Raw genomic sequence first — 25,755 nt, 5'->3', positions numbered from 1 at the left:
TACTGAATGTACTGAATCTTACTTTAGACCGGAGGATACTGGTGTGGATCCCGTTGTCGCTGACCTTGATGCTGATCTGTCTGTCAGAGATGTCTGGTCTGATGAAGGGGGGCTGGATGGAGACAGGGGGCTTCTTCCTGGGGTCCACACCTGTGTACCTGTATAGAGGAGAGGAGAGACAAGAGTTGACTTATCATATGAGAGTTATGTGACAATGACAGAATATGGCAAGACAGCACAAACAGATCTGGGACTCAGGCTATACGGGGTATTGGGGTTGGCTTCGATGGCTGATAACGATTAGAACAAAACTGTTTCATCCCCACCCGGGTATCGTCTCTCTGTGGCTATCTACTCTGTTCATTTTAGCAGTGTAATATCTCCCAAAAGGTATTTTTAATCTGGCTGCTGAATATGCAAATATGCGAAAGTGTGTTTGTGCTGTGCTTGATTTCCCCTTCACTGTTGTTCTACAAAGTGATTCAATTCTCCAAGCCATCTGCCTTCCCCCAGGGGTAGCTGGCTTCATCCAGGCAGAACAGGACACACCACACACATACACACACATACACACACATACGCATACGTACACACACATACCCACACATACGCATACGTACACACACATACCCACACATACGCATACGTACACACACATACACACACATACACATACGTACACACACATACCCACACATACGCATACGTACACACACATACACACACATACACATACGTACACACACATACCCACACATACGCATGCGTACACACACATACACACACACATACACATACGTACACACACATACACATACGTACAAAAGCACGTACAAGTGTCTCACTTTGGACATTGTCGCAGTTCTGTCTCAGCTGTCCACTCAGAATGATTACAGCAGAATTGGTACCGTAGCATCCCCCTGGTCGACTTTTTAATGGTCAGTCTGTCCAGCTCCCACCACCACCCACACCCCCTTCACGTAGGAATCCATGTCCTCCTTACCTGGGCACCAAGGGAGCACACAAGACATACTTGATGTTGCCACAGCAACCCTGCGTGAAGGGATTTACTCCTCCGCGGAACTTGCCCGTCACCTGAGGAACAGAATGCGTTGTTAGAGTGGGAGGAAGAGGAGACCCGAGGCCACAACACACACACACACACACACACACACACACACACACACACACACACACACACACACACACACACACACACACACACACACACACACACACACACACACACACACACACCTAGAACTAGCTGGCGGATTTGAGTTGGCAAGTGAAGATGCAATGCTGAATTTTTGTCCTGTACGATACATGATATAATGTACTGTATGTGAGTGTGTGTTTGTGTCCCCGTAAGTTGGTCTTGGGCAGGCCCCGTCTCACCTGTTCGTTAGTGGTGCGACCTCTGGCGACAAGGACCATATGGAAGCCTGTCAGGCCGATGACTGGAATGAAGAAGAGCCCTGCTATACACATCACCACCAGACTGGGCACACACAGTCAAGGCATGCACAACATTTTCTGGACCCATTGTAGCAGCTGCAAACCAAGCAGCACTGCCAACAATGACCGTATGGCTGCCATCAATGACCGTATGGCTGCATCTGAGCCATTCAGACAACCCTTTTAGAGGACAGGCATTTCTGTACACAACAATCAAACAATGTCATACTTCACCAGCAGGGATGTGGTTCATCTGACAAACCATACAAAATGAGGGGTTCCAGTCTAGTGGTCTATCTTAATGCTTAGACACACTTTTCCACCAGGCCCTTCAGAACAGAACACAAAAGGCACTAGTTTTGTTATGGGTGAAATAAGACCCGGCTGGCAGCAGTGTGGATGGATACGTGATGGTAGTATGCAGCGTGCCCAGCCGCTCCATGTGGTGCAGCACGAACAGTAGGCCGAAGGAGAACACGCCGACCATGTGGATGCTTAGCGACAGCAGGAACAGGAAGAAGTAACGGTAGTTCCTGCGTCCGATGCAGTTGTTCACCCAGGGGCAGTGGTGGTCAAAGTCCTGGGGAGGGACAGAGAGATGGATGGGTGTTAGACGATGGTCATAGGGCAGAGTGGAGATGAGCAAGATCAGACTCTATACTACATGATGAAGCTCTTCGGTGCATTCAAACACTCAACAGAGATGGTTCGATCAATTCCATAACCTCTGATTGCAAGTCAGATTTCTGAGGTCAGTCAGGGATTTTTTTATGGAAATCTAATTCAGCTGTCTTTGATGTCGTTTTTGGTTGCAGTTGAGCATCTACTGAAGAACACTGCATCGTTGGAAGTGGAAGTTGTTTGGCTGACATATAGTAGGCTACCTCACAACCTTCAGTTCAAAGTCAGATTTGACCTCTTTCATGGAGTGTTAGACTGTACATGAAAGAGCGAGGCAGAGCCACATCAGTAGGTTACTGGGGGAAGCGACACAGCTGGAGAATGCGACTTCAAATGGGGGAAAAAAGTTATGAAACCAATATTCTATATTACCGAATACTGCTTGGATATGGTGTAAAACATGATGGAAATCCAATAATGAATAATATTGTTCACAGACAGTTGATTTAAAGGTCTTATCTGTGAAAACATACCAGTCAGTTGAAGTGGACACAAATAGCAACAAGGCTAACATCACATTGTACTGTGAACAGCTGATTACTGGGCGTTTGAGTGCGTGTGGCTTACCTCCACGCAGTTGTCACACACGCTGCAGTGGGAGCAGCGGGGCGGTCTGTAGAAGTGACAGGTGGCACACCACTTCATCCGGACCTGAATTCCCTTGATCTCCACGTTCTTGTAGAGAGGCGCCCGGAAATCATCGTCCTTGTCCTCGTCCTCCTCCGCTGTGCCGCAGGGTGAGAACACACACATCATTAGCAGGAAAGTACACTCACACACACACACACACACACACACACACACACACACACACACACACACACACACACACACACACACACACACACACACACACACACACACACACACACACACACACACACACACACACACACACACACACACACACACACAAATCTGATTTATATGATTTCATTTGACAGGGGCAACAGGAGGTAGACTTAAATAAGCTAGCTCCCATGGTTAGCTGTCTGTACAAATGTACACTTTATAGACACAATGCACTCTGTAGCCCACACATTTGGCATTTAAACAAGGTAGTGAACAGTAATGTTTAAAGCCCAGGAGGCTGGCATTCAGAGAATGACTCAAAATCCCATTCCAGCCACACCGCTGGTCATTGCACCGCTGCGGTCGTTCGGAAAAAGTACATTTCCACAGGTTTAGTGGATCTTTGCACAACTAGCCACTTTAGGCTTAGTGAAATATTTCTATTTCTATGCGGAGTCTATTGCTCCAGAGAGAGATGGAACGTAACACGTGATGTCTTTCAGTTCATCAAAGAGCCCATTCAACCCGAAAGGAGGATCATCACGGGGCTCCATCTAAATACACATATTACACCCCCCCGTTCAATACCTGGAGGGAGACGAGAAAGAACAAATACACTCTGAACACGCACACACATCCTACTGGAAGACATATCTGTTGTTCTGAGTGTTAGATTTAAAAAGGTAACGGACTGAGAAACTGAATGAAAACATCTCCCCTGCAGCCTCTGCTCTATCAAAACAATCCTCAGCAGACATATTAATGAGAGGCTTTATCATCCAACAAACAATAGAAGGCTTTATATTTAAACGCCTTATATTACAGAATAACATCAGCCTTTATATTTGAACTTGGTAGCCACATTCACTGTTACCGGTCAAATGTTTGGACACACTGACTCATTCAAGGGTTTTTCTTTGTTTGAACTATTTTCTACATTGTAGAATGATAGTGAAGACATCAAAACTATGAAATAACACATATGGAATTATGTAGTAACCAAAAAAGTGTTAAACAAATCTAAATATATTCTATATTTGAGATTCTTCAAAGTAGATACCCTTAGCCTTGATGACAGCTTTGCACACTCTTGGCATTCTTTCAACCAGCTTCACCTGTAATGCCTTATCCAACAGTCTTGAAGGAGTTCCCACATATGATGAGCACTTGTTGGCTGCTTTTCCTTCACTCTGCGGTCCAACTCATCCCAAACCATCTCAATTGTGGTTGAGGTCGGGTGATTGTGGAGACCAGGTCATCTGATGCTGCACTCCATCACTCTTCTTCTTGGTCAAGTAGAACTTACACAGCCTGGAGGTGTGTTGGGTCATTGTCCTGTTGAAAAACAAATGAAAAAAAAAAAAAAAAAAAAAAAAAAAAGCGCAAACCAGATGGAATGGTGTATCGCTGCAGAATGCTGTGGTAGCCATGCTGGTTGAGTGTGCCTTGAATTCTAATTCTAAATCACTGACAGTGTCACCAGTCAAGCACCCCCACACCATCACACCTCTTCCTCCATGCTTCACTTTGGGAACCACACATGCGTAGATCATCTGTTCACTTACTCTGCGTCTCACAAAGACACGACGGTTGGAACCAAAAATCTCCAATTTGGACTCATCAGATCAAAGGACAGATTTCCACCGGTCTGATGTCCATTGCTCATGTTTCTTGGCCCAAGCAAGTCTCTTCTTCTTATTGGTGTCCTTTAGTAGTGGTTTCTTTGCAGAAATTCGAACATGAAGGCCTGATTCACGCACGTCTCCTCTGTACAATTGATGTTGAGTGTCTGTTACTTGAACTCTGTGAAGCATTTATTTGGGCTGCAATTTCTGAGGTGCAGTTAACTCTAATGAACTTATCCCCTGCAGTAGAGGTAACTCCTTTCCTGTGGCGGTCCTCATGGGAGCCAGTTTGAAGTGATGATGGACTGTCGTTTCTCTTTGCTTATTTGAGCGGTACTTGACACAATATGCATTGGTCTTTCACCAAATAGGGCTATCTTCTGTATACCACCCTTACCTTGTCACAACACAACTGATTGGCTCAAACGCATTAAGAAGGAATTAAATTCCACAAATGAACTTTTAACAAGACACACCTGTTAATTGAAATGCATTCCAGGTGACTACCTCATGAAGCTGGCTGAGAGAATGCCAAGAGTGTGCAAAGCTGTCATCAAGGCAAAGGGCGGCTACTTTGAACAATGTCAAATATAAAATATATGTAGATTTGTTGAACACTTTTTTGGTTACTACATGATTCCATATGTGTTATTTCATAGTGTTGATGTCTTCCATATTAATCTACAATGTAGAAAATAGTACAAATAAAGAAAAGCCCAGGAATGAGTAGGTGTGTCCAAACTTTGGACGGATACTGTACGTCATACATGATTCACAGCAATTACAGAGAAGGTCACAACACTCCTAGAAGCAGGGATTTAACTGCAGTTTGTGGAGGCAGAAGTTGTACGATTATCCATGTGGCCACAGGCATCTCACTATAGTGGGCATACGTTTCTCTCTGTAACACTCGGCCTCTCTCTATAAAACTACTGCTGCTCTCCCCTCGATCTCCATAGCAACCACAGTGAGGAGAGACCAGAAGGACACTGTCATTTCAGGGACATAAACAGTGACCTGGCTGTGCCATATGAGCCCTAGTAATTGTTACCTGTTTATGGGGGGGAAGATCATTTCTTAAAGACACGTGCTTATCATTTTACCAGCACGTTACAACCATCAGGTGTAAATGGACCGCATTCAACGATCATTACTAAACATAGGGGCCGGGCTGTCCACCAGGAGAATGCATTGGGGACATATGATGTGCCACAGCGCAGATTATACAGTGGACGACACACACACACACACACACACACACACACACACACACACACACACACACACACACACACACACACACACACACACACACACACACACACACACACACACACACACACACACACACACTCGACCAGGGCTTGGTCGCTCAGTCACAGGCCTGTATGTAATGCACAGCCTGGTGCAGAGAGGGCACAGTTATTTTCTCCAAAAGGTTGTCTTTTTGAGCTAATGGGTACTGAGAAAACAGAGATGAGAGAGGGAGAGAAAGAGAGGGAGAAAGAGAAAGAGAGAGAGACCCATTTATCTCATACAGACCAATACTGTCAGTGGTAAGGGGCACTGACCTCTGGGGAAGACTCCAGGGTCCATGAAGGTAGCCATGCTGAAGTTGGCCAGCACAAAGAGGAAGACGACGCCATTGTAGAGAGGCACACCGGGGGAGATCGCTTTGGTCAACCAGGGGCACCTGTAGAGGAGAGAGAGAGAGGACAGCCGTTAGGATCCTCCACTCATAGTTCATTCATTATTGATGTACCAAACATGTATGCACACTTGGATGCGCACGCACGCACGCACACACACACACACACACACACACACACACACACACACACACACACACACACACACACACACACACACACACACACACACACACACATGCATTGTCGAATACCGATACATACTGATAGAGGCATGTAATCAGCCTTTGAAATTAGGGATGGAGGGAGGGGATGCAAATAGGTGACTGCTGCACGCCCCTCTCCCACCCCATCACCTCAACCACACACAACACCTCACAGAGCCTCACCCACACACAGTCAGCAGTGCAAACAAGATTTTCAGCATCTTTAATCCCACGCAAATAGGAAAACAGCAAGCCTTGCAAAAAGGCGGACATGGTGTAAAGCTGGAATTGCTTCTTCGCCTCTCGAGATTCAGAAATAATAGCAATGGCATCATCAACTATGCATGGGACAGATCAGATCTCCTCTCAGCCTCAGATATGTCAATGAGAGATGATTTACACATGAGGACAGGACTGTACTGGAGTCCAGAGCTGTGCTAAACTACAATGTCTAACATTTCCTGGAATTAGAGAGGAAGTTGCAGACAAATAGACTGGACAGGGAGACAGACAGACAGTTGGCAGAGGTAGTGTGTTGCTGTTGTGGATGGTACACACAACCTAACATGCTACCTCACTACATAAGGCTCCAAGGTTTTCCAGAAATCCTGTTTGAAAGATTGCTGGAATCAGGAGGGAATTAACAGAAAATCTCTGAATCCCCAAACTGGGATTTATGGAAAACCTAGTCCAGGACTAAAACCGAATCACTGAGACATTTTGTGTGTCAAGCTTGACTTTATCCACAGGCTTATTCATCATCACGTACCGGGAAATATGCACAGATACCTGCAGCAATGCTGCTTTCAAGAATAACAATTCCAATTGTTTAGCACTGCTCTCATTTTCAATGGATATGTGGACTGAAATGTCATTGTATTGACCCAGGAAAGGTCTCTATGCCTCATCGTTTCTGCAGGGTCTCCCTCTAGAGGCCCACCTGAGCCACCATGCAGAGCCGGTTAACTGTAGTCAGCCATAGACAGAAAGTAAGAATGAAAGACTGGGTTTTATGTGGCTGTAAATGAGTGAGTGGTGTTAGTGTACACAAAATGAATCAATTAAATGTCTCCTGGGGGAGGCAGCGGTTTCGAGGAAGCGCCTCTTCGATCATGCCCGCTCGATCAGCGTTACTGCTTTACAGACACAGTGCACACGTACTGTATGTATACACACAACACTTCTAACAACATGGGTTCAGTTGGGGGGTAACAGAACATAGATTGACTAAGTTCTACCAAATGAACTTGGGAGACATTAGTTCAGCTTCAAATAAATGATCAGGGACAAGTAACACATTTCAGCAGCTGTTCCCCCACCAATAAAATCCCTGGACTACGAATGATGTGTTTTGCCCACAGTGATAAGAACAAGGAGAGAGTCAAACAAAGCACAACCATTTCAGCTGAAAGAGCATTTTAAGAGCCCAGGAGCAGACCACACAATGGGCGGAAAATGTGATTCAGAGACATTTGTTTTTACTAAGTGGCAACAACGCCATTCACAAGTCTGTTTTACAGTAAACGTAGGCACAATGCTAAAAATAAAGTAACAAATTACACAAGTTGTCAAAAGTTTAAATGAAGTTTTCCCTGCTTTGGCGACTAACTGAACCTATTTTACATATAACAGGGAGTCCCACTGACACCAAGGTCTCTTTTGCTAGGGAGCCCTGCATCTTACAATTACACAACAAATTACACATAGGAAATACACCAGAAAGCAATACAAAGAGAATACAAAAATACTAAACACACTCATGAAAAACAATCCCATTCCTCAAAGAGGTATTCAAATCAACACTGAACTGCCCGAAAGGCACCAATGCATCCAGTTTTGGAGAACTCTGAAGATTGTTCCGTACATGGGTTGCAAAGCCTGTCACCCATGATAAAACTGTCACCTATGATAAAACCTGTCACCTATGATAAAACCTGTCACCCATGATAAAACCTGTCACCTATGATAAAACCTGTCACCTATGATAAAACCTGTCACCCATGATAAAACCTGTCACCTATGATAAAACCTGTCACCCATGATAAAACCTGTCACCCATGATAAAACCTGTCACCCATGATAAAACCTGTTAACCATGATAAAACCTGTCACCCATGATAAAACCTGTCACCCATGATAAAACCTGTCACCCATGATAAAACCTGTCACCCATGATAAAACCTGTCACCCATGATAAAACCTGTCACCCATGATAAAACCTGTCACCCATGATAAAACCTGTCACCCATGATAAAACCTGTCACCCATGATAAAACCTGTCACCCATGATAAAACCTGTCACCCATGATAAAACCTAGTGCACTATGGTAAACTGCATCCAAGGGCTTTAGTGAAGTGGCAGCTGCATTCATGTAGATGATGTTGCCATAGTCTAGTATCGAAAGCAGTGCTGGGGAAGCTACTCTGAAAATATAGTTTCAAAAGTGACCAATTACATCATACTAGAAGAAGTTAAGTTATAATTTTGTAAATTTGAAATGTCAGACAACAAATTGCCAGGTCAGATAACGATGTAGTCCTACTTTTACAGAATGCTTTCTTTAGCCTATTAAACACAAGAACTGTTTCAAGTGAACATTATGCAGGTCTGATGCTCGAAAAAGAATGGGAATGATTGCCTACTACATCCATATTTTATTTTTGCAAAAATAAGTTGTGTTCAGTTCCAGTAGTTAGAAACACCACTACATTGAAAAAAACAACAAGTGAAAAGACTACCTAGATTATAATTTAGTTCAATTATTACTTGAACTACGTGTATTTCACTATTCCCCAACACTGACCGGAAGGAACGTGGACTAAATGATCTGCTTTCTACTATTTAGTGAACGGCATGACTTATTTCTATAGAAGCCCATTTTTATTCTCAACTTCTTAGTTAACTATTTAAAAGACGGCTTATCATCTATCCAAATGCCCAGATCTTTGTAAGCAGGGACATGATTAATGTGGGTACCATCCAAGGTACATATGCGTAAATCATTAGGCATTTACAGTCAACCTAGAGGTTTACTCTAATATGGTTAGATTAACTCTTATAGCATTAAATCATTAGTCAGGCTAGAGGCCCACTGCTGGTGCCAAAAGTGTTCTAATGTAATGAGTCTGGCTCTAGAACCTGCTCAGTGGGCACAGACGTAATTTCAACATCTAGTTTGGTTTTTGGCCATCTGTATATGAAGTGTACAACAAAATACTCAAGGGATGAACACCACACCACACATACACACACTCTAGATTCCATCTGCACATATTGGTTTAAATGTGGGAATTCTGACAGCAAGCCATTGCTACATCCAAAGAAAAGCCTGATTCCTCAGAGACCTGCCCATTGTGAGTGTTAATGTACCTCCCAAATCCCCTCTTAAGCCTCACCTGGCTCCAGGAGGGGAACAATGCCCCTATTGAGGTTTACCAAAGGACACAGTGACATCATCATAAACCTCACCCAGTGTCAGTTTAGGGTCAATATAGATATTCACATTATAGAATCCCCCCTACCTCAGCTCAGGGACATAGATATCACATAATATAACCTAATTTCACTGGCAGACTCCAGTTGGTGTTTGTTAGTATCGTTCTTGCCTATTAAGATGGAGACTTTACAATTAGAAAATTCTGTCTACTGCAAACTGCAATGTCACCCAAAGCACAGAACTATCCCTGCTTCGACAGTCAGTTGATTACGCAGAATCTGAAAGACCATTTCCAAACAAATCTAACTGAAATCTTTCTAACAGCAATAGAAAACCTGAAAGTGAAAAGTTCTGAGATCTTAGAGTAGTAATGAGCATAATTATTACACAAACAACACACATTCTCATTCATTTATTCACTTTGATGGGTGTTGGCGTGATGCCTGATGTGATTAGTTTGTTGTATGGTAGTCTAGCTCTCTAATGTTCTGTTCAGGCACTACGATATAGATCGGATTCTATCAAGACATCTATCCCCCACATCCCACAACCATTTGACTACAAAAATCTGGTCGTCAGTTAAGTCAGTTAATTTCCATGCTTTAGATTTGAGCGGAAAGCTGCCGGTTTTGAAGCTGCTCTTATCTGGAGTGGTTCTGGGAGGGGGAAATGTATAAGCGCAACATCTGAAAAAACATCAAAAGGCAACAGCGTGTCAACCTGGAGTGCTTTCTGCATCCTTTCACCTGAAATAGAAACAGAAACAGCCAGGTATGACTTGCTTCCTCATCCCAACCAAACACTGAGGAGGAAATGTTAGACATCTTAACTACATGACTGGCTCTATTGTGACTAGATTTATAAGAAAACTATAATCAAATCACAAAAGAATCCTTTGAAAATGTAAATCTAGCTACATCCCCTGCCCATTGTTAGTGAATGCATTTGAGGGTGGCTCCACTCTTGTGTTGGGCAGAGAGAGAAGCGCTGGTGGGGTTATTGCAGGGCTCCACTCTCCAGTTCACTAATTCATCATTTGCAGAGTATGCTGGTCCATTGAGGACACAGAGATGTCTGTCTGTCTGTGGGATTTTTGTGGGATTGTTCTCTCATTAATTAAAGTGTTAGTTAGGGTCGTCCCAGTGGGCTGCAGATGGACACCATGTGTTCCTCCAGACTGCCCACTGACCACTTATGTCCTGGGATGGCCAGGCTCAGGCCTCACCACCCTACAATTGCCAACCCAGAGCGATAGCCCGGCTCAGGCCGAGCCACCATATCAACCCACAGGGATAGCCCAGATAAGGCATAGCCACCCTTCCAACCCACAGGGTCAGTGCCTGCTCTGAAAGTGCCAGTGCCATTCATCAATAACATTGATATAGACCAGGGGCATGTCCAGTGGGGATAAAACTACTGTATTTGAAACGGCGCGGTACGACCTGAGCGTGGGGTTGTTCAATTTCAAGGTCTGCAGCACAGCACTGATTTTCATATTTTAATCTTTCTCCTCTAATCAGGAACGGATTCAGACCTGAGCGATCAGATGATTGGACTGACTCTCAGGCCAATAAAAAAAAGACCCCTCAATACCCCGGCTACCATAACCTCCTGCAATCTCAATCCCAGCTCTTTCAAATCATCAAATCTCTCTTTTTCATCATCTTTTCATTTCTCGTCTCCACCAACAGATCTTTCCCATCCAGAGAGAGGGAGAGAGAGTCAGAGACAGAGAGTGAGAGAGGGAGAGAGAGTCAGAGTCAGAGACAGAGAGAGGGAGAGAGAGTCAGAGACAGAGAGCGAGAGAGGGAGAGAGAGTCAGAGTCAGAGACAGAGAGAGGGAGAGAGAGTCAGAGTCAGAGACAGAGAGAGGGAGAGAGAGTCAGAGACAGAGAGCGAGAGAGCAAGAGAGGGAGAGAGAGTCAGAGTCAGAGACAGAGAGAGGGAGAGAGAGTCAGAGACAGAGACAGAGAGAGGGAGAGAGAGTCAGAGACAGAGAGCGAGAGAGGGAGTCAGAGACAGAGAGCGAGAGAGAGAGAGAGTCAGAGTCAGAGAGCAAGAGAGGGAGAGAGAGTCAGAGTCAGAGACAGAGAGAGACAGAGAGAGTCAGAGACAGAGAGCGAGAGAGGGAGAGAGAGTCAGAGTCAGAGACAGAGAGAGGGAGAGAGAGTCAGAGTCAGAGACAGAGAGAGGGAGAGAGAGTCAGAGTCAGAGACAGAGAGAGGGAGAGAGAGTCAGAGTCAGAGACAGAGAGAGGGAGAGAGAGTCAGAGACAGAGAGTGAGAGAGGGAGAGAGAGTCAGAGTCAGAGACAGAGAGAGGGAGAGAGAGTCAGAGACAGAGAGTGAGAGAGGGAGAGAGAGTCAGAGTCAGAGACAGAGAGAGGGAGAGAGAGTCAGAGACAGAGAGTGAGAGGGAGAGAGAGAGTCAGAGTCAGAGACAGAGAGAGGGAGAGAGAGTCAGAGTCAGAGACAGAGAGAGGGAGAGAGAGTCAGAGACAGAGACAGAGAGAGGGAGAGAGAGTCAGAGTCAGAGACAGAGAGAGGGAGAGAGAGTCAGAGACAGAGACAGAGAGAGGGAGAGAGAGTCAGAGACAGAGACAGAGAGAGGGGGAGAGAGTCAGAGACAGAGACAGAGAGAGGGAGAGAGAGTCAGAGTCAGAGACAGAGAGAGGGAGAGAGAGTCAGAGACAGAGAGTGAGAGAGGGAGAGAGAGTCAGAGTCAGAGACAGAGAGAGGGAGAGAGAGTCAGAGTCAGAGACAGAGAGAGGGAGAGAGAGTCAGAGACAGAGAGCGAGAGAGCAAGAGAGGGAGAGAGAGTCAGAGTCAGAGACAGAGAGAGGGAGAGAGAGTCAGAGACAGAGACAGAGAGAGGGAGAGAGAGTCAGAGACAGAGAGCGAGAGAGGGAGTCAGAGACAGAGAGCGAGAGAGAGAGAGAGTCAGAGTCAGAGAGCAAGAGAGGGAGAGAGAGTCAGAGTCAGAGACAGAGAGAGACAGAGAGAGTCAGAGACAGAGAGCGAGAGAGGGAGAGAGAGTCAGAGTCAGAGACAGAGAGAGGGAGAGAGAGTCAGAGTCAGAGACAGAGAGAGAGGAGAGAGTCAGAGTCAGAGACAGAGAGAGAGGGAGAGAGAGTCAGAGTCAGAGACAGAGAGAGGGAGAGAGAGTCAGAGACAGAGAGTGAGAGAGGGAGAGAGAGTCAGAGTCAGAGACAGAGAGAGGGAGAGAGAGTCAGAGACAGAGAGTGAGAGAGGGAGAGAGAGTCAGAGTCAGAGACAGAGAGAGGGAGAGAGAGTCAGAGACAGAGACAGAGAGAGGGAGAGAGAGTCAGAGTCAGAGACAGAGAGAGGGAGAGAGAGTCAGAGACAGAGACAGAGAGAGGGAGAGAGAGTCAGAGACAGAGACAGAGAGAGGGGGAGAGAGTCAGAGACAGAGACAGAGAGAGGGAGAGAGAGTCAGAGTCAGAGACAGAGAGAGGGAGAGAGAGTCAGAGACAGAGAGTGAGAGCATTCACCTCATTGAAATATTTATTTTACTAGTAATCAAATTCCCACTAACTCTTAGTGCTTAGATAACTGAAGTTTGTATTGGCCCCATTAACTGTGGCCCCCTGAGAGCTCGACTCTGCGTCTATAATGGATGCACACTTCTGAGACACACCAGTGTGGGCTCACACACTTCATTAGCATTCCCCACCTACACCAGCGGCTTGGCTGTCAATGGAGACAGCATAGATGTTAAAACAGCCTTTAATATAAATGGGTGACAATGGGTCAGACAAGAAGCAATTCTGCTGATGGGGAGGCGAGGAGATGAGGCCAGGAGCAGAGTTTGTTTACTTGTAAGTTAGCTAGATATTTGAAGCTCATTATTATGCTTGAAATGGCTTTCAGATGAATATAAATGAATGGAAACGGAGCCATTTGAGATCCTCTGGCCGATTAAACTTCCACTTCAGCCATGTAATACTAATGATGGGAGCGGGAGAAAGAGAAAGGTAGAGATAAAAAGAAAGAGTGAGAGGAGTGAGAGTGAGAAAGAGTGAGAGAGAGAGAAAGAGAGCGATAAAGAGAGAAAACGAGTGAGAAAGAGAGCCTTGGGTATAAAGGCTGCTGTCGCTCTATGACTAAGAAGCTAAAATGAGAAAACCTGTGCTGCTGCCGCAGAGAGCACATTGTATTCCAGTGTAAAATAAAAATATATCACATTTGCATTGAGACTAAATCAAATGCTTTGCACTGTTGCTTTTCATGCCCTATACTTGAATATTCATCAGCAACTTCTCATCAACTCTGAAGAAAAACTATGAAGGAATAAGAATTAAGAAAATTAAATGTAATACTGTGACTTGAGGATATTCAAACTCAAGTGATTCAGTAATGGAATCTTAATAAGCATGTGTGTGGTAAACTGTTATGTGATAACACTAGGGATGGGTATCCCTAGATACAGTGGCTTGCGAGAGTATTCTCCCCCGTTCGTATTTTTCCTATTTGTTGCCTTACAACCTGGAATTAAAATGATTTTTTTGATTTACACAACATGCCTACCACTTTGAAGATGCAAAACATTTTTTCTTGTGAAACAAACAAGAAACAAGACAAAAAACGGAAAACTTGAGTGTGCATAACTATTCACCCCCCCAAATGTAATACTTTGTAGAGCCACCTTTTGCAGCAATTACAGCTGCATGTCTCTTGGGGTATGTCTCTATAAGCTTGGCACATCTTGCCACTGGGAATTTTGCTCATTCTTCAAGGCAAAACTGCTCCAGCTCCTTCAAGTTGAATGGGTCCCGCTGGTGTACAGCAATCTTTAAGTCATTCCACAGATTCTCAATTGGATTGAGGTCTGGGCTTTGATTAGGCCATTCCAAGATATTTAAATGTTTCCCCTAAAACCACTCGAGTGTTGCTTTAGCAGTATGCTTAGGGTCATCGTCCTGCTGGAAGGTGAACCTCGGTCCCATTCTCAAATCTCTGAAAGACAAACAGGTTTCCCTCAAGGATTTCCCTGTATTTAGCCCCATCCACCATTCCTTCAATTCTGACCAGTTTCCTAGTCCCTGCCGATGAAAAACATCCCCACAGCATGATGCTGCCACCACCATGCTTCACTGTGGGGATGGTGTTCTCGGGGTGATGAGAGGTGTTGGGGTTGCGTCAGACATAGCGTTTTCCTTAATGGCCAAAAAGCTACAGTTGAGTCTCATCTGGCCAGAGTACCTTCTTCCGTATGTTTGGGGAGTCTCCCACATGCCTTTTGGCGAACACCAAACGTGTTTGCTTTTTTTTAAGCAATGGCTTTTTTCTAGCCACTCTTCCGTAAAGCCCAGCTCTGTGGAGTGTACGGAGTGGTCCTATGGACAGATACTCCAATCTCTGCTGTGGAGCTTTGCAGCTCCTTCAGGGTTATCTTTGGTATCTTTGTTGCCTCTCTGATTAATGCCCTCCTTGCCTGGTCCGTGAGTTTTGGCGGGTGGCCCTCTCTTGGCAGGTTTGTTGTGGTGCCATATTCTTTCCATTTTTTAATAATGGATTTAATGGTGCTCCGTGGGATGTTAAAAGTTTCAGATATTTTTTTATAACTCAACCCTGATCTGTACTTCTCCACAACTTTGTCCCTGACCTGTTTAGAGAGCTCCTTGGTCTTTATGGTGCCCCTTGCTTGGTGGTGCCCCTTGCTTAGTGGTGTTGCAGACTCTGGGGCCTTTCAGAACAGGTGTATATGTACTGAGATCACGTGGCACTTAAATAAAGTCCACCTGTGTGTTATCTAACTAATTATGTGACTTCTGAAGGTAACTGGTTGCACCAGATCTTATTTAGGGGCTTCATAGCAAAGGGGGTGAATACATATGCATGCACCACTTTTCAGTTATAAATGTTTTTACATTTTTTGAAACAAGTAATTTTTTACATTTCACTTCACCAATTTGGACTGTTTTGTGTATGTCCATTACATGAAATCCAAATGAAAATCTATTTAAATTACAGGTTGTAATGCAATAAAATATGAAAAACACCAATGGAGATGAATACTTTTGCAAGGCACTGTAACATGCACATGGGGTGTCATTGTTGGCACTTCAGCTTGATGCAGTTTATAGGGAACATGTTTGTCTTTTCCACAGTGGATGAGCTCCTCAACTGTGTGTTTGTGCCTGCATTTGTGTAGGCCTGCTGGGCATGATGAGCATTATGCTAACACTCAGAGGTGGGTGCTAGGGCCACACACACCGTGGCACAGTGGTCCAATTGGTCTCCACGTCTATAAAGACTGAGCCAGTCAGGATGAGTAGGTTGTAAAGCAGCAGCAGTATGGGGGAGGATGAGGAGGGTGAAGACAGCACCTTACCTCTGAGCCCCCTACCTACTTCCCTTAATCTTCTCAGCTTCCCCCAGCCAGCCCACTGCCCAATAACAACAAGCCTAGGAGTTACTCACCCCGCGTGCACACACACAGACAGACACTAAGCTAAGGACTCTGGGACTAAACACAGGGACTAAAACACTGGGACTAAACACCTCCCTCTGCAACTGGATCCTGGACTTCCTGACGGGCCGCCCCCAGGTGGTAAGAGTAGGCAACAACACGTCTGCCATGCTGATCAATAACACTGGGGCCCCTCAGGGGTGTCTACTCAGTCCTCCTGTATTCCCTGTTCACCCACGACAGCGTGGCCAAACACGACTCCAACACCATCATTAAATGGAGCAGGTCGAGAGTTTCAAGTTCCTTGGTGTCCACATCACCAACGAACTATCATGGTCCAAAACACACCAAGGCAGTTGTGAAGAGGGCACGACAAAACCTTTTCCCCCTCAGGAGACTGAAAGGATTTGGCATCGGTCCCCAGATCCTCAAAAGGTTCTACAGCTGCACCATTGTGAGCATCCTGACCGGTTGCATCACCGCCTGGAATGGCAACTGCTTGGCATCTGAGCCTAAGGCGCTACAGAGGGTAGTGCGAACGGCCCAGTACATCACTGGGGCAAGCTTCCTGCCATCCAGGACCTATATAATTGGCAATGTCAGAGAAAAGCCCATAAGACTCCAGTCAGACTAGGGTCACATAGACTATTTTCTCTGCTACCGCACGGCAAGCAGTACCGGAGCACCAAGTCTAGGACCAAAAGGCATAAGACTGCTAAACAATTCATAAATTCGCCACCGGACTATTTACCTTGATCCCCTCCCATCCCTTTTTTTGTGTGTTACCTATGCATAGCCACCTACATGTACAGATTACCTGAACTAGCCTGTACCCCTGCACACTGACTCGGTACCGGTGCTCCCTGTATATAGTCTCGTTATTGTTATTCTTATTGTGTTACTTTTAATTATTACTTTTAATTTTAGTCTACTTGGTAAATATTTTCTTCTTCTTGAACTGCACTGTTGGTTAAGGGCTTGTAAAGTAAGCATTTCACGCATGTGACAAATAAAGTTTGATTTGATTTGCTTTTGACACACGCGTACACACACACCCTTCATGTAGAGAGACATTCCACTGATCCTCCTCTGTAAGACACCTGTTTCCTTGATGAAACGAAATACACATCCAGCTGTATGTTATAAACATGACAATCAATGTCCCTTCTCTTGATGAAAACCATATTCCGTTGCCCTGAAGCCAACACACATGATGACCATGTTAGACTGCATCTGGTCTAATCTACCTTAGAGGGAATGACCAATGAGGCCATCTTTTTTTTAATTCTTTTTTTAATTCACGTTTATTTAACCAGGTAGGCAAGTTGAGAACAAGTTCTCATTTACAATTGCGACCTGGCCAAGATAAAGCAAAGCAGTTCGACAGATACAACGACACAGAGTTACACAATGGAGTAAAACAAACATACAGTCAATAATACAGTATAAACAAGTCTATATACAATGTGAGCAAATGAGGTGAGAAGGGAGGTAAAGGCAAAAAAGGCCATAGCAAGTAAAACACTGGAATGGTAGTTTTGCAATGGAAGAATGTGCAAAGTAGAAATAAAAATAATGGGGTGCAAAGGAGCAAAATAAATTAATTAATTAAATACAGTTGGGAAAGAGGTAGTTGTTTGGGCTAAATTATAGGTGGGCTATGTACAGGTGCAGTAATCTGTGAGCTGCTCTGACAGTTGGTGCTTAAAGATAGTGAGGGAGATAAGTGTTTCCAGTTTCAGAGATTTTTGTAGCTTGTTCCAGTCATTGGCAGCAGAGAACTGGAAGGAGAGGCGGCCAAAGAAAGAATTGGTTTTGGGGGTGACTAGAGAGATATACCTGCTGGAGCGTGTGCTACAGGTGGGAGATTCTATGGTGACCAGCGAGCTGAGATAAGGGGGGACTTTACCTAGCAGGATCTTGAAGATGACATGGAGCCAGTGGGTTTGGCGACGAGTATGAAGCGAGGGCCAGCCAACGAGAGCGTACAGGTCGCAATGGTGGGTAGTATATGGGGCTTTGGTGACAAAACGGATTGCACTGTGATAGACTGCATCCAATTTGTTGAGTAGGGTATTGGAGGCTATTTTGTAAATGACATCGCCAAAGTCGAGGATTGGTAGGATGGTCAGTTTTACAAGGGTATGTTTGGCAGCATGATTGAAGGATGCTTTGTTGCGAAATAGGAAGCCAATTCTAGATTTAACTTTGGATTGGAGATGTTTGATATGGGTCTGGAAGGAGAGTTTACAGTCTAACCAGACACCTAAGTATTTGTAGTTGTCCACGTATTCTAAGTCAGAGCCGTCCAGAGTAGTGATGTTGAACAGGCGGGTAGGTGCAGGTAGCGATCGGTTGAAGAGCATGCATCTGAGGCATGTCCTGTATTTTGACCATGACCACAGGCTGTGTCCCAAATGGCACCTCATGTGTCCTGGTCAAAAGTAGTGTACGATATAGGGAATAGGGTGCATGGGCCCCATTCAAAAGTAGTGCACTGTCTAGGGAATAGGGTGCCAGTTGGGACGAAGCCAAAGAAAACCCAGAGGTCAATTGGAATAAAGTGAGAGCTTAAGCAAAAGTCCCTGTGGCTTAGCTCTGGCTGGTAAATATGTGGAAGTATGTAGACCACAGTAGCAAGGTCAAATAGTCTCACTGCCCTCCCTGCCACAAGTGTGCTGTAACCCCATATGGGCAGAATGCACCATGGGGGATTCTGCAAATATAGAGACCACCAGCCACACAATTTTGTCCTCTCTCTCTCTCTCTCTCTCTCTCTCTCTCTCTCTCTCTCTCTCTCTCTCTCTCTCTCTCTCTCTCTCTCTCTCTCTCTCTCTCTCTCAAATTGCCTGACTGACAAATAGGGTGGGAGCCATGCCTGTTGTACATATTTGCATGGCAGAAGTTGGCTTACCTAGCTTCACATTCCTCACCACTCTTATTCTAAACCCAGACTGCAGGCAGTTGTTGGGCCTGCTGCATGTATGGGCCACTGTCAGACCCCTGAGAGCTATATCTGACCAAACCAATGTTCAGATTCCATCAATCTTATCTCTTCACGTTACTCAGAGGCCATCATTTCAATTTAAAAAAGTGGAACAAATGAAAACGAATGGCGGAAGTTGAACCTGTCCTAAGGCTGCCATGTGTACTGGCTATTTTCCACGTCAAAGTTCTCTTATCTAGTCGTCCGGTTTTCAACAAAGTTCAAAAATAGTTTCACTTTCATTAAAATATAATTTTCTGCTGCTTCCCTGCTCCTACTACTAGGTTGGAAGACTCAGCAGTGTGCTGGTTGGAGGACTCAGCAGTGTCCTGCTACTGGGTTGGAGGACTCAGCAGTGTCCTGCTACTGGGTTGGAGGACTCAGCAGTGTCCTGCTACTGGGTTGGAGGACTCAGCAGTGTCCTGCTACTGGGTTGGAGGACTCAGCAGTGTCCTGCTACTGGGTTGGAGGACTCAGCAGTGTCCTGCTACTGGGTTGGAGGACTCAGCAGTGTGCTGTGCAATGCTGAGTTCTCCAACCTAGTAGCAGGAGCAGGGAAGCAACAAGAAATTATATTTCAGTGAAAGTGAAACGATTGACTGCTACTCTGTGATGCTGTGACCTTTGGCCCAATGCACCGGCCCCCCCTCTTCCCGCCACTCTTATCCCTCCAACTCCCCGCCTCCTCTGACACAATCATGACTGTTATGGATTTTATCTCCCAGTGACATCTGTGAGCCATTCCGTGCAAGCGAACAAGGTCAGACCAATTCTCCAGTCACATCCTGCAGGAAGCTGAGATTGAGCAGGACAGGACTGCCCCTGCAGTATACACTCTCCAATCTCTCATACTGGCCGCTATAGCAGTCTGTAGCATACTTAAATACTGTGTTTATGTAGTACAACTGTAGAACAGAGGAGATCAGAATGAACTGTCTCTCTATGATAGGGACAGCATGATGGAGATGTTAATCAGTGCCTTTCATGCACAAACAAACCACAGTCATCATGATTAAATCACATCAAAGTTTATTGGTTGAGAACACAAACTTTAATCGCACCTGCAGCAAAATGCTTGTGTTTCTAGCTCCAACAGTGCAGCAATACCTAGCAATTCCAAACAATACACACATAATCTAAAAAGTAAAAAGAAAGAAATAAAGAATTCTCAGAACGAGCAATGTCAGATTCTGGAATATACGTATATAGATTACATGACCAAAAGTATGTGGACACCTGTCGAACATCTCATTCAAAAACATGGGCATTAATGTGATTTGGTCCCCCCTTCGATGCTATAACAGCCTCCACTCTTCTGGGAAGGCTTTCCACTAGATGTTGGGACATCAATTAGCCTTTTCAAATGATAAAGTTGGATTAGCTAACACAACGTGCCATTGGAACACAGGAGTGATGGTTGCTGATAATGGGCCTCTGTACGCCTATGTAGATATTCCATCGAAAAATCTGCCGATTCCAGCTACAATAATCATTTACAACATTAATAATGTCTACACTGTATTTCTGATCAATGTGTTATTTTAATGGACAAACAAATGAGCTTTTCTTTCAAAAACAAAGGACATTTCTAAGTGACCTCAAACCTTTGAACGGTAGTGTACGCTGCTGCTACCATTATTTTCTGCCATTTTATTCCTATTTATATGTACATATCTACCTAAATGACCTCGTACCCCTGCAGATCGACTCAGTGCTGGTACGCCGTGTACATAGCCAAGTTATCGTTACTCATTGAGTACTTATTATTACGTGTTTTACTTTTCTGTTATTTCTCTATTTTCTTTCTCTCTGCATCGTTGGAAAGGCTCCATTAGTAAGCATTTCAATGGAAGTCTACACCTGTTGATTCTTACAAAGAATATGACGAATAACATTTGATTTGATTTAATGAACTCTTCATCAATCAGCTTAGTGTATACAAAAGAGGCCATGGCCTGCTAGCAGGAGCAGCAGCAGACTAAAGGAAACACACGGTGGGGGTTGACACTGTCAGACAGACGAGTGAAGAGTCTACTAAAAATCACTGACGTTCACCCTTCATCTCTCTCGTTTCTCAAGACAGACAGACTTAATCGCTCACTCGGAAAAGAGCTCCACTCAGAGAAAGCAGAACCCTGGTCTGCGGGCGATACGAGGTAACTGATGGCTGATTCTTTGGCTAGACGAAGGAGTGAACGTTGCGATGGAGGGCCAAGCTTTATTTAGGACACAGGAGACAGCTCAATGCAATGTAGCTGCAGAGTGAGAGAGAGAGAGGGATGGAGGACTACACATCCACATTGAGTAACACCTTAAGCCAAGCCAAGCGCTCAATACTGATTTAATATAGGCCTACTCTACAGGATGTATATATTTTTTAGAGAGGCGATTTATTATTATTTATTATTATTATCTTTATTAGATCTTTGTTAGATCTGTATTCCTTTATAGTGGATTTATCATGGCTTGATATAACAGCGAGGATTATCATATTTCAAAAGACGTTTAATGAGAGATGCAGATTTTGCCCTGGAATATGGAATACAGCCTATGGTATAATTAAACACTTATAATATAAGTGTTTAACCACATGAAGCTAATAACACCATCAGTTCCAGACCTCGCTCTAAACACCCACCCTGTGCCTAGTTAAATAAAGGTTCAGTTAAAAAATATATATAAAATGTGGAAAACAGATTGAATTCACTCTCAAGGATACAACACTGTGTTAAACCACTAATATCCTCATTGCTCGACCCACACTCCCACAATGAAACACTAGAGGATGTTCTGACGGTCTCTGGCAGGCCCACTACAGCCCTGTAGCGCTGGCCCCATAACCAAACCAAGCCCTAGCCCCCTGTCCACATGCCTGAGTTTGGGCTGGAGGGAGCCTGGGTGTTGGCGAGAGACAAAAGAGCCTCTTCCTCCATTCATGGTGGTGTTTTTGTCTTACAGTAACGTTATACTATGCTATTATATTCAAGTATGTTATGTAGTTCACTGTCATTATGTGACCTTGCAGACATCGATTCAGTTTTGATCTAACTTTATTAAATGTGCAACATTATCCTGAGTAGCCTGTTCTCTACTCGTGGAGAACGCACAGAACGGGATACGCACAGTCGCAGGAGCATCACTCATAAAAAGGCGGAAACAGTCACTCGGAAGGAAGAAATTACTGCTAGAACCTCCCTCCACCAACATCAGGCCATTCCGTGTTGGCTCTTCATCCATCATGAGTCCTGAGCTAAGGTAGGTGCATTCGCTAACCCTCTCCAAGAGAGACATACAGTCTCCTCAATGGAAATGCAGAGGATAGGAGAAGGGGTTTGTTTGGTGGGAAACAAAAGGGGTGTGTCAATAAACAGAGCTGGCACAGGATATTCTCTCTCTGTCGAACCAGAACCACAATCAGTTACACTGAGAAATGAAATGACAACACAGATATGTCTGTGCCTATTCCTAGCGAAACAAACTTTCATTTTTTTATCAAGGGAGCCCAATTGAAACCAGGGTCTCATTTTCAATGGTGCCCTGAGACCATAAAGTAAAATATAAACACATATAACTAGATACAATAACAAGTCAATTACATTAGAACATCACAGTCATCATAAACACGTTTGATAGTGAAGTGCTTCAATATGTGACATTTTGTACGTGTCAATACGTTAAGTACTGAGTTGCATGTATTGAGTGCATCATCTCTGTCAGCGAGATGGGGGGGGGGGGCCATTGAAAAGTTGCTTAGTCTGATCTGAACCCCTTGCCCATCCAGGGTACCAACAGGACAGAGCTGGATGGATGGAGTTGACACTCATCTCTCCTGCCTGGCCTGGGTCAAATTCCTGACCAAGGCCCTAAAAAAGAGCCCATCCACTAAGTTCTGTTAATAGGGCATATATCTGCAAGGCCACATATACAGTACCCGTCAAAAGTGTGCAAAGCTGTCATCAAGGCAAAGGGTGGCTACTTTCAAGATTCTAACATTTTAAATATATTTTGATTTGTTTAAACACTTTTTTGGTTACTACATTATTCCATATGTGTTCTCATAGTTTTGATGTATTCACTATTATTCTACAATGTAGAAAATGGTCAAAATAAAGGTGTCCAAACCTTTGACTTTTGTATAAACTTTTGTATAAACCCGCTGTTACGTTCGTCGTCAGAATGAGGAGACCAAGGTGCAGTGTGGTAGGCAAACATCTAACTTTTATTAAAATGAACACCGGAAAACAACAAAATACAAAACTAACGTAAAGTTCTGCAGGCTACACAGCAACTATTCAAAATCAATATCCCACAAACTAAGGTGGGAAAAAGGCTACCTAAGTATGATCCCCAATCAGAGACAACAATAGATAGCTGCCTCTGATTGGGAACCATACCAGGCCAAACACAGAAATAGGAAAACTAGATTGCCCACCCTAGTCACACCCTGACCTAACCAAGATAGAGAATTAAAAGGATCTAAGGTCAGGGTGTGACACCTGCTGTGTCTGTCTGTTGAAACGTAAGAGGAATGGAGGAATGGATTGCACAGAGGAGCATAAATACATGGCGGTGGTGATGGCAAGAGGAGAAGACATGATACAGCGTTAGCAGTCAGTCCCTACCTCTACTCATTGGCTCTAACCTAAAAGCAGGGTAATTGTGGATCTTCAACCATATTGCTTCCAACTTACAGACTGCAAACAGTGAAGGGCCAATGGGACGTGGTAGGAAGGGAATTGGGAATTACTGGCTGTTTAGTATGGGAGTCGGAGAATGGACTGGCCATGCTTGCCTCTAAAAGCCTGGTTCCTGATTAAAATGATTACTGTGGATGCCTCTAGATGAAAGACATGCTTGGGTTTGATAAACACTTGGGTTTTACCATCTGGCCTGCGAGGGGACTTTATTATTCCTCAGACAGGCCAGAGAATAGTGACTCGTAAGGAAATTGTGGAGCAATATGTAGCTAAGGGCCAATGCTGAGATGCTTAGGGGCCCACCACCACTCTCCAATTCACAATGGCACCCTTTTCCCTATGTAAGACTCAAAACTAGTTCACTGTATAGGGAATAGTGCCATTTAGGATGCACCCCAGGAGCTCTGAGGGGAAAGCCCAGCTGTGCTGCAGGATAAACAGTGACGTCAGTTAACAGCTAATTCAATCAGAGGGCCACTGCGCCGCTCAACCAAGCTTTTTACTACAACAAAATCTATGCCTTTAGGAACCAGATCCCTTTATTAAACCGTTGAGTGATGCCTGGGCATGAATACTGCTGAATGTCTGAATGTAATTCAAATGAATGCGCTTGAGTATGTGACAGTGCATCAGAATGAAGACTGATGATCTTCATCAAGATGGCTGTGTGCTTCTCCTTAGAGAGCCAAGTTCCCTGTCATATTCACATGAAAGGAGAATGCATAAATGAATGAATAAACAAGTCAGGAATATGGCAAATGCACAGTTTCATTCCATTGCCCAACAGTATGGCATATGCACCACAAGGCAAAAGTACACTTCCGTTCAAAAGTTTGGGCTATCTTAGAAATGTCCTGGCAGCTTCATTAAATAGTACTCGTAAAAACACCAGTCTCAAAGTCAACAGTGAAGAGGCAACTCCGGGATGCTGGCCTTCTAGGCAGAGTTGTAAAGAAAAAGCCATAGCTCAGACTGGCTAAAAAAAAGAAAAGATTAAGAAGGGCAAAAGAACACCGACACTGGACAGAGGAACTCTGCCTAGAAGGCCAGCATTCTGGAGATCTTCAGTTTCTTGGCAATTTCTCACATGGAATAGCCTTCATTTCTCAGAACAAGAACAGACTGACAAGTTTCAGAAGAAAGTTCTTTGTTTCTGGCCACTTTGAGCCTGTAATCGAACCCACAAATGTTGATGCTCCAGATACTCAACTAGTCTAAAGAAGGTCCGTTTTATTGCTACTTTAATCAGACAAACAGTTTTCAGCTGTGCTAACATAATTACAAAAGGGTTTTCTAATGATCACTTTTAAATTATAAACTTGAATTAGCTAACACAACGTGCCATTGGAACACAGGAGTGATGGTTGCTGATAATGGGCCTCTGTACGCCTATGTAGATATTCCATTAAAAAAAATCTGCCGTGTCCAGCTACAATACTCATTTACAACATTAATGTCTACACTGTATTTCTGATCAATGTGATGTTATTTTAATGGATCAAAAATGTGCTTTTCTTTCAAAAATAAGGACATTTCTACGTGACCCCAAACTTTCAAACGGTAGTGTACGCTGCTGCTACTGTTATTTTCTGCCATTTTATTCCTAGTTATATGTTTACACTATGCATTCGGGCAGGTAGCGTTCTCCTGGCATCCGCCAAAACCAGATTCATCCCTCGGACTGCCAGACGGTGAAACGCGTTTCATCACTCCATGGCGGCGAGCTTTACACCAATCCAGTCGACGCTTGGCATTGCGCATAGAGATCTTAGGCTTGTGTGCGGCTGCTCAGC

General features: G+C 44.4%; 1 protein-coding gene across 1 annotated transcript in view; it reads right to left on the bottom strand.

The window, feature by feature from the left end:
* LOC118394082 (palmitoyltransferase ZDHHC8B-like) overlaps nt 1–25,755 on the bottom strand; it is an 85,070-nt gene that overhangs the window by 8,608 nt on the left and 50,707 nt on the right. The window contains exons 2-7 of the mRNA XM_052461719.1: nt 6,128–6,249; nt 2,707–2,864; nt 1,866–2,038; nt 1,399–1,501; nt 1,004–1,095; nt 23–158 (exon numbers count right to left, since the gene is read on the bottom strand). Of these exons, the coding sequence (XP_052317679.1) occupies nt 23–158; nt 1,004–1,095; nt 1,399–1,501; nt 1,866–2,038; nt 2,707–2,864; nt 6,128–6,249 (784 nt within the window). The remainder of the gene's footprint in view (nt 1–22; nt 159–1,003; nt 1,096–1,398; nt 1,502–1,865; nt 2,039–2,706; nt 2,865–6,127; nt 6,250–25,755) is intronic.

Source organism: Oncorhynchus keta, chromosome 14 (assembly GCF_023373465.1).
Source record: "Oncorhynchus keta strain PuntledgeMale-10-30-2019 chromosome 14, Oket_V2, whole genome shotgun sequence".
NCBI classification, from domain to species: Eukaryota; Metazoa; Chordata; class Actinopteri; order Salmoniformes; family Salmonidae; genus Oncorhynchus; species Oncorhynchus keta.
Note: the sequence above shows the minus strand (reverse complement) of the source record. Positions and strands in the feature narration are given on the sequence as shown.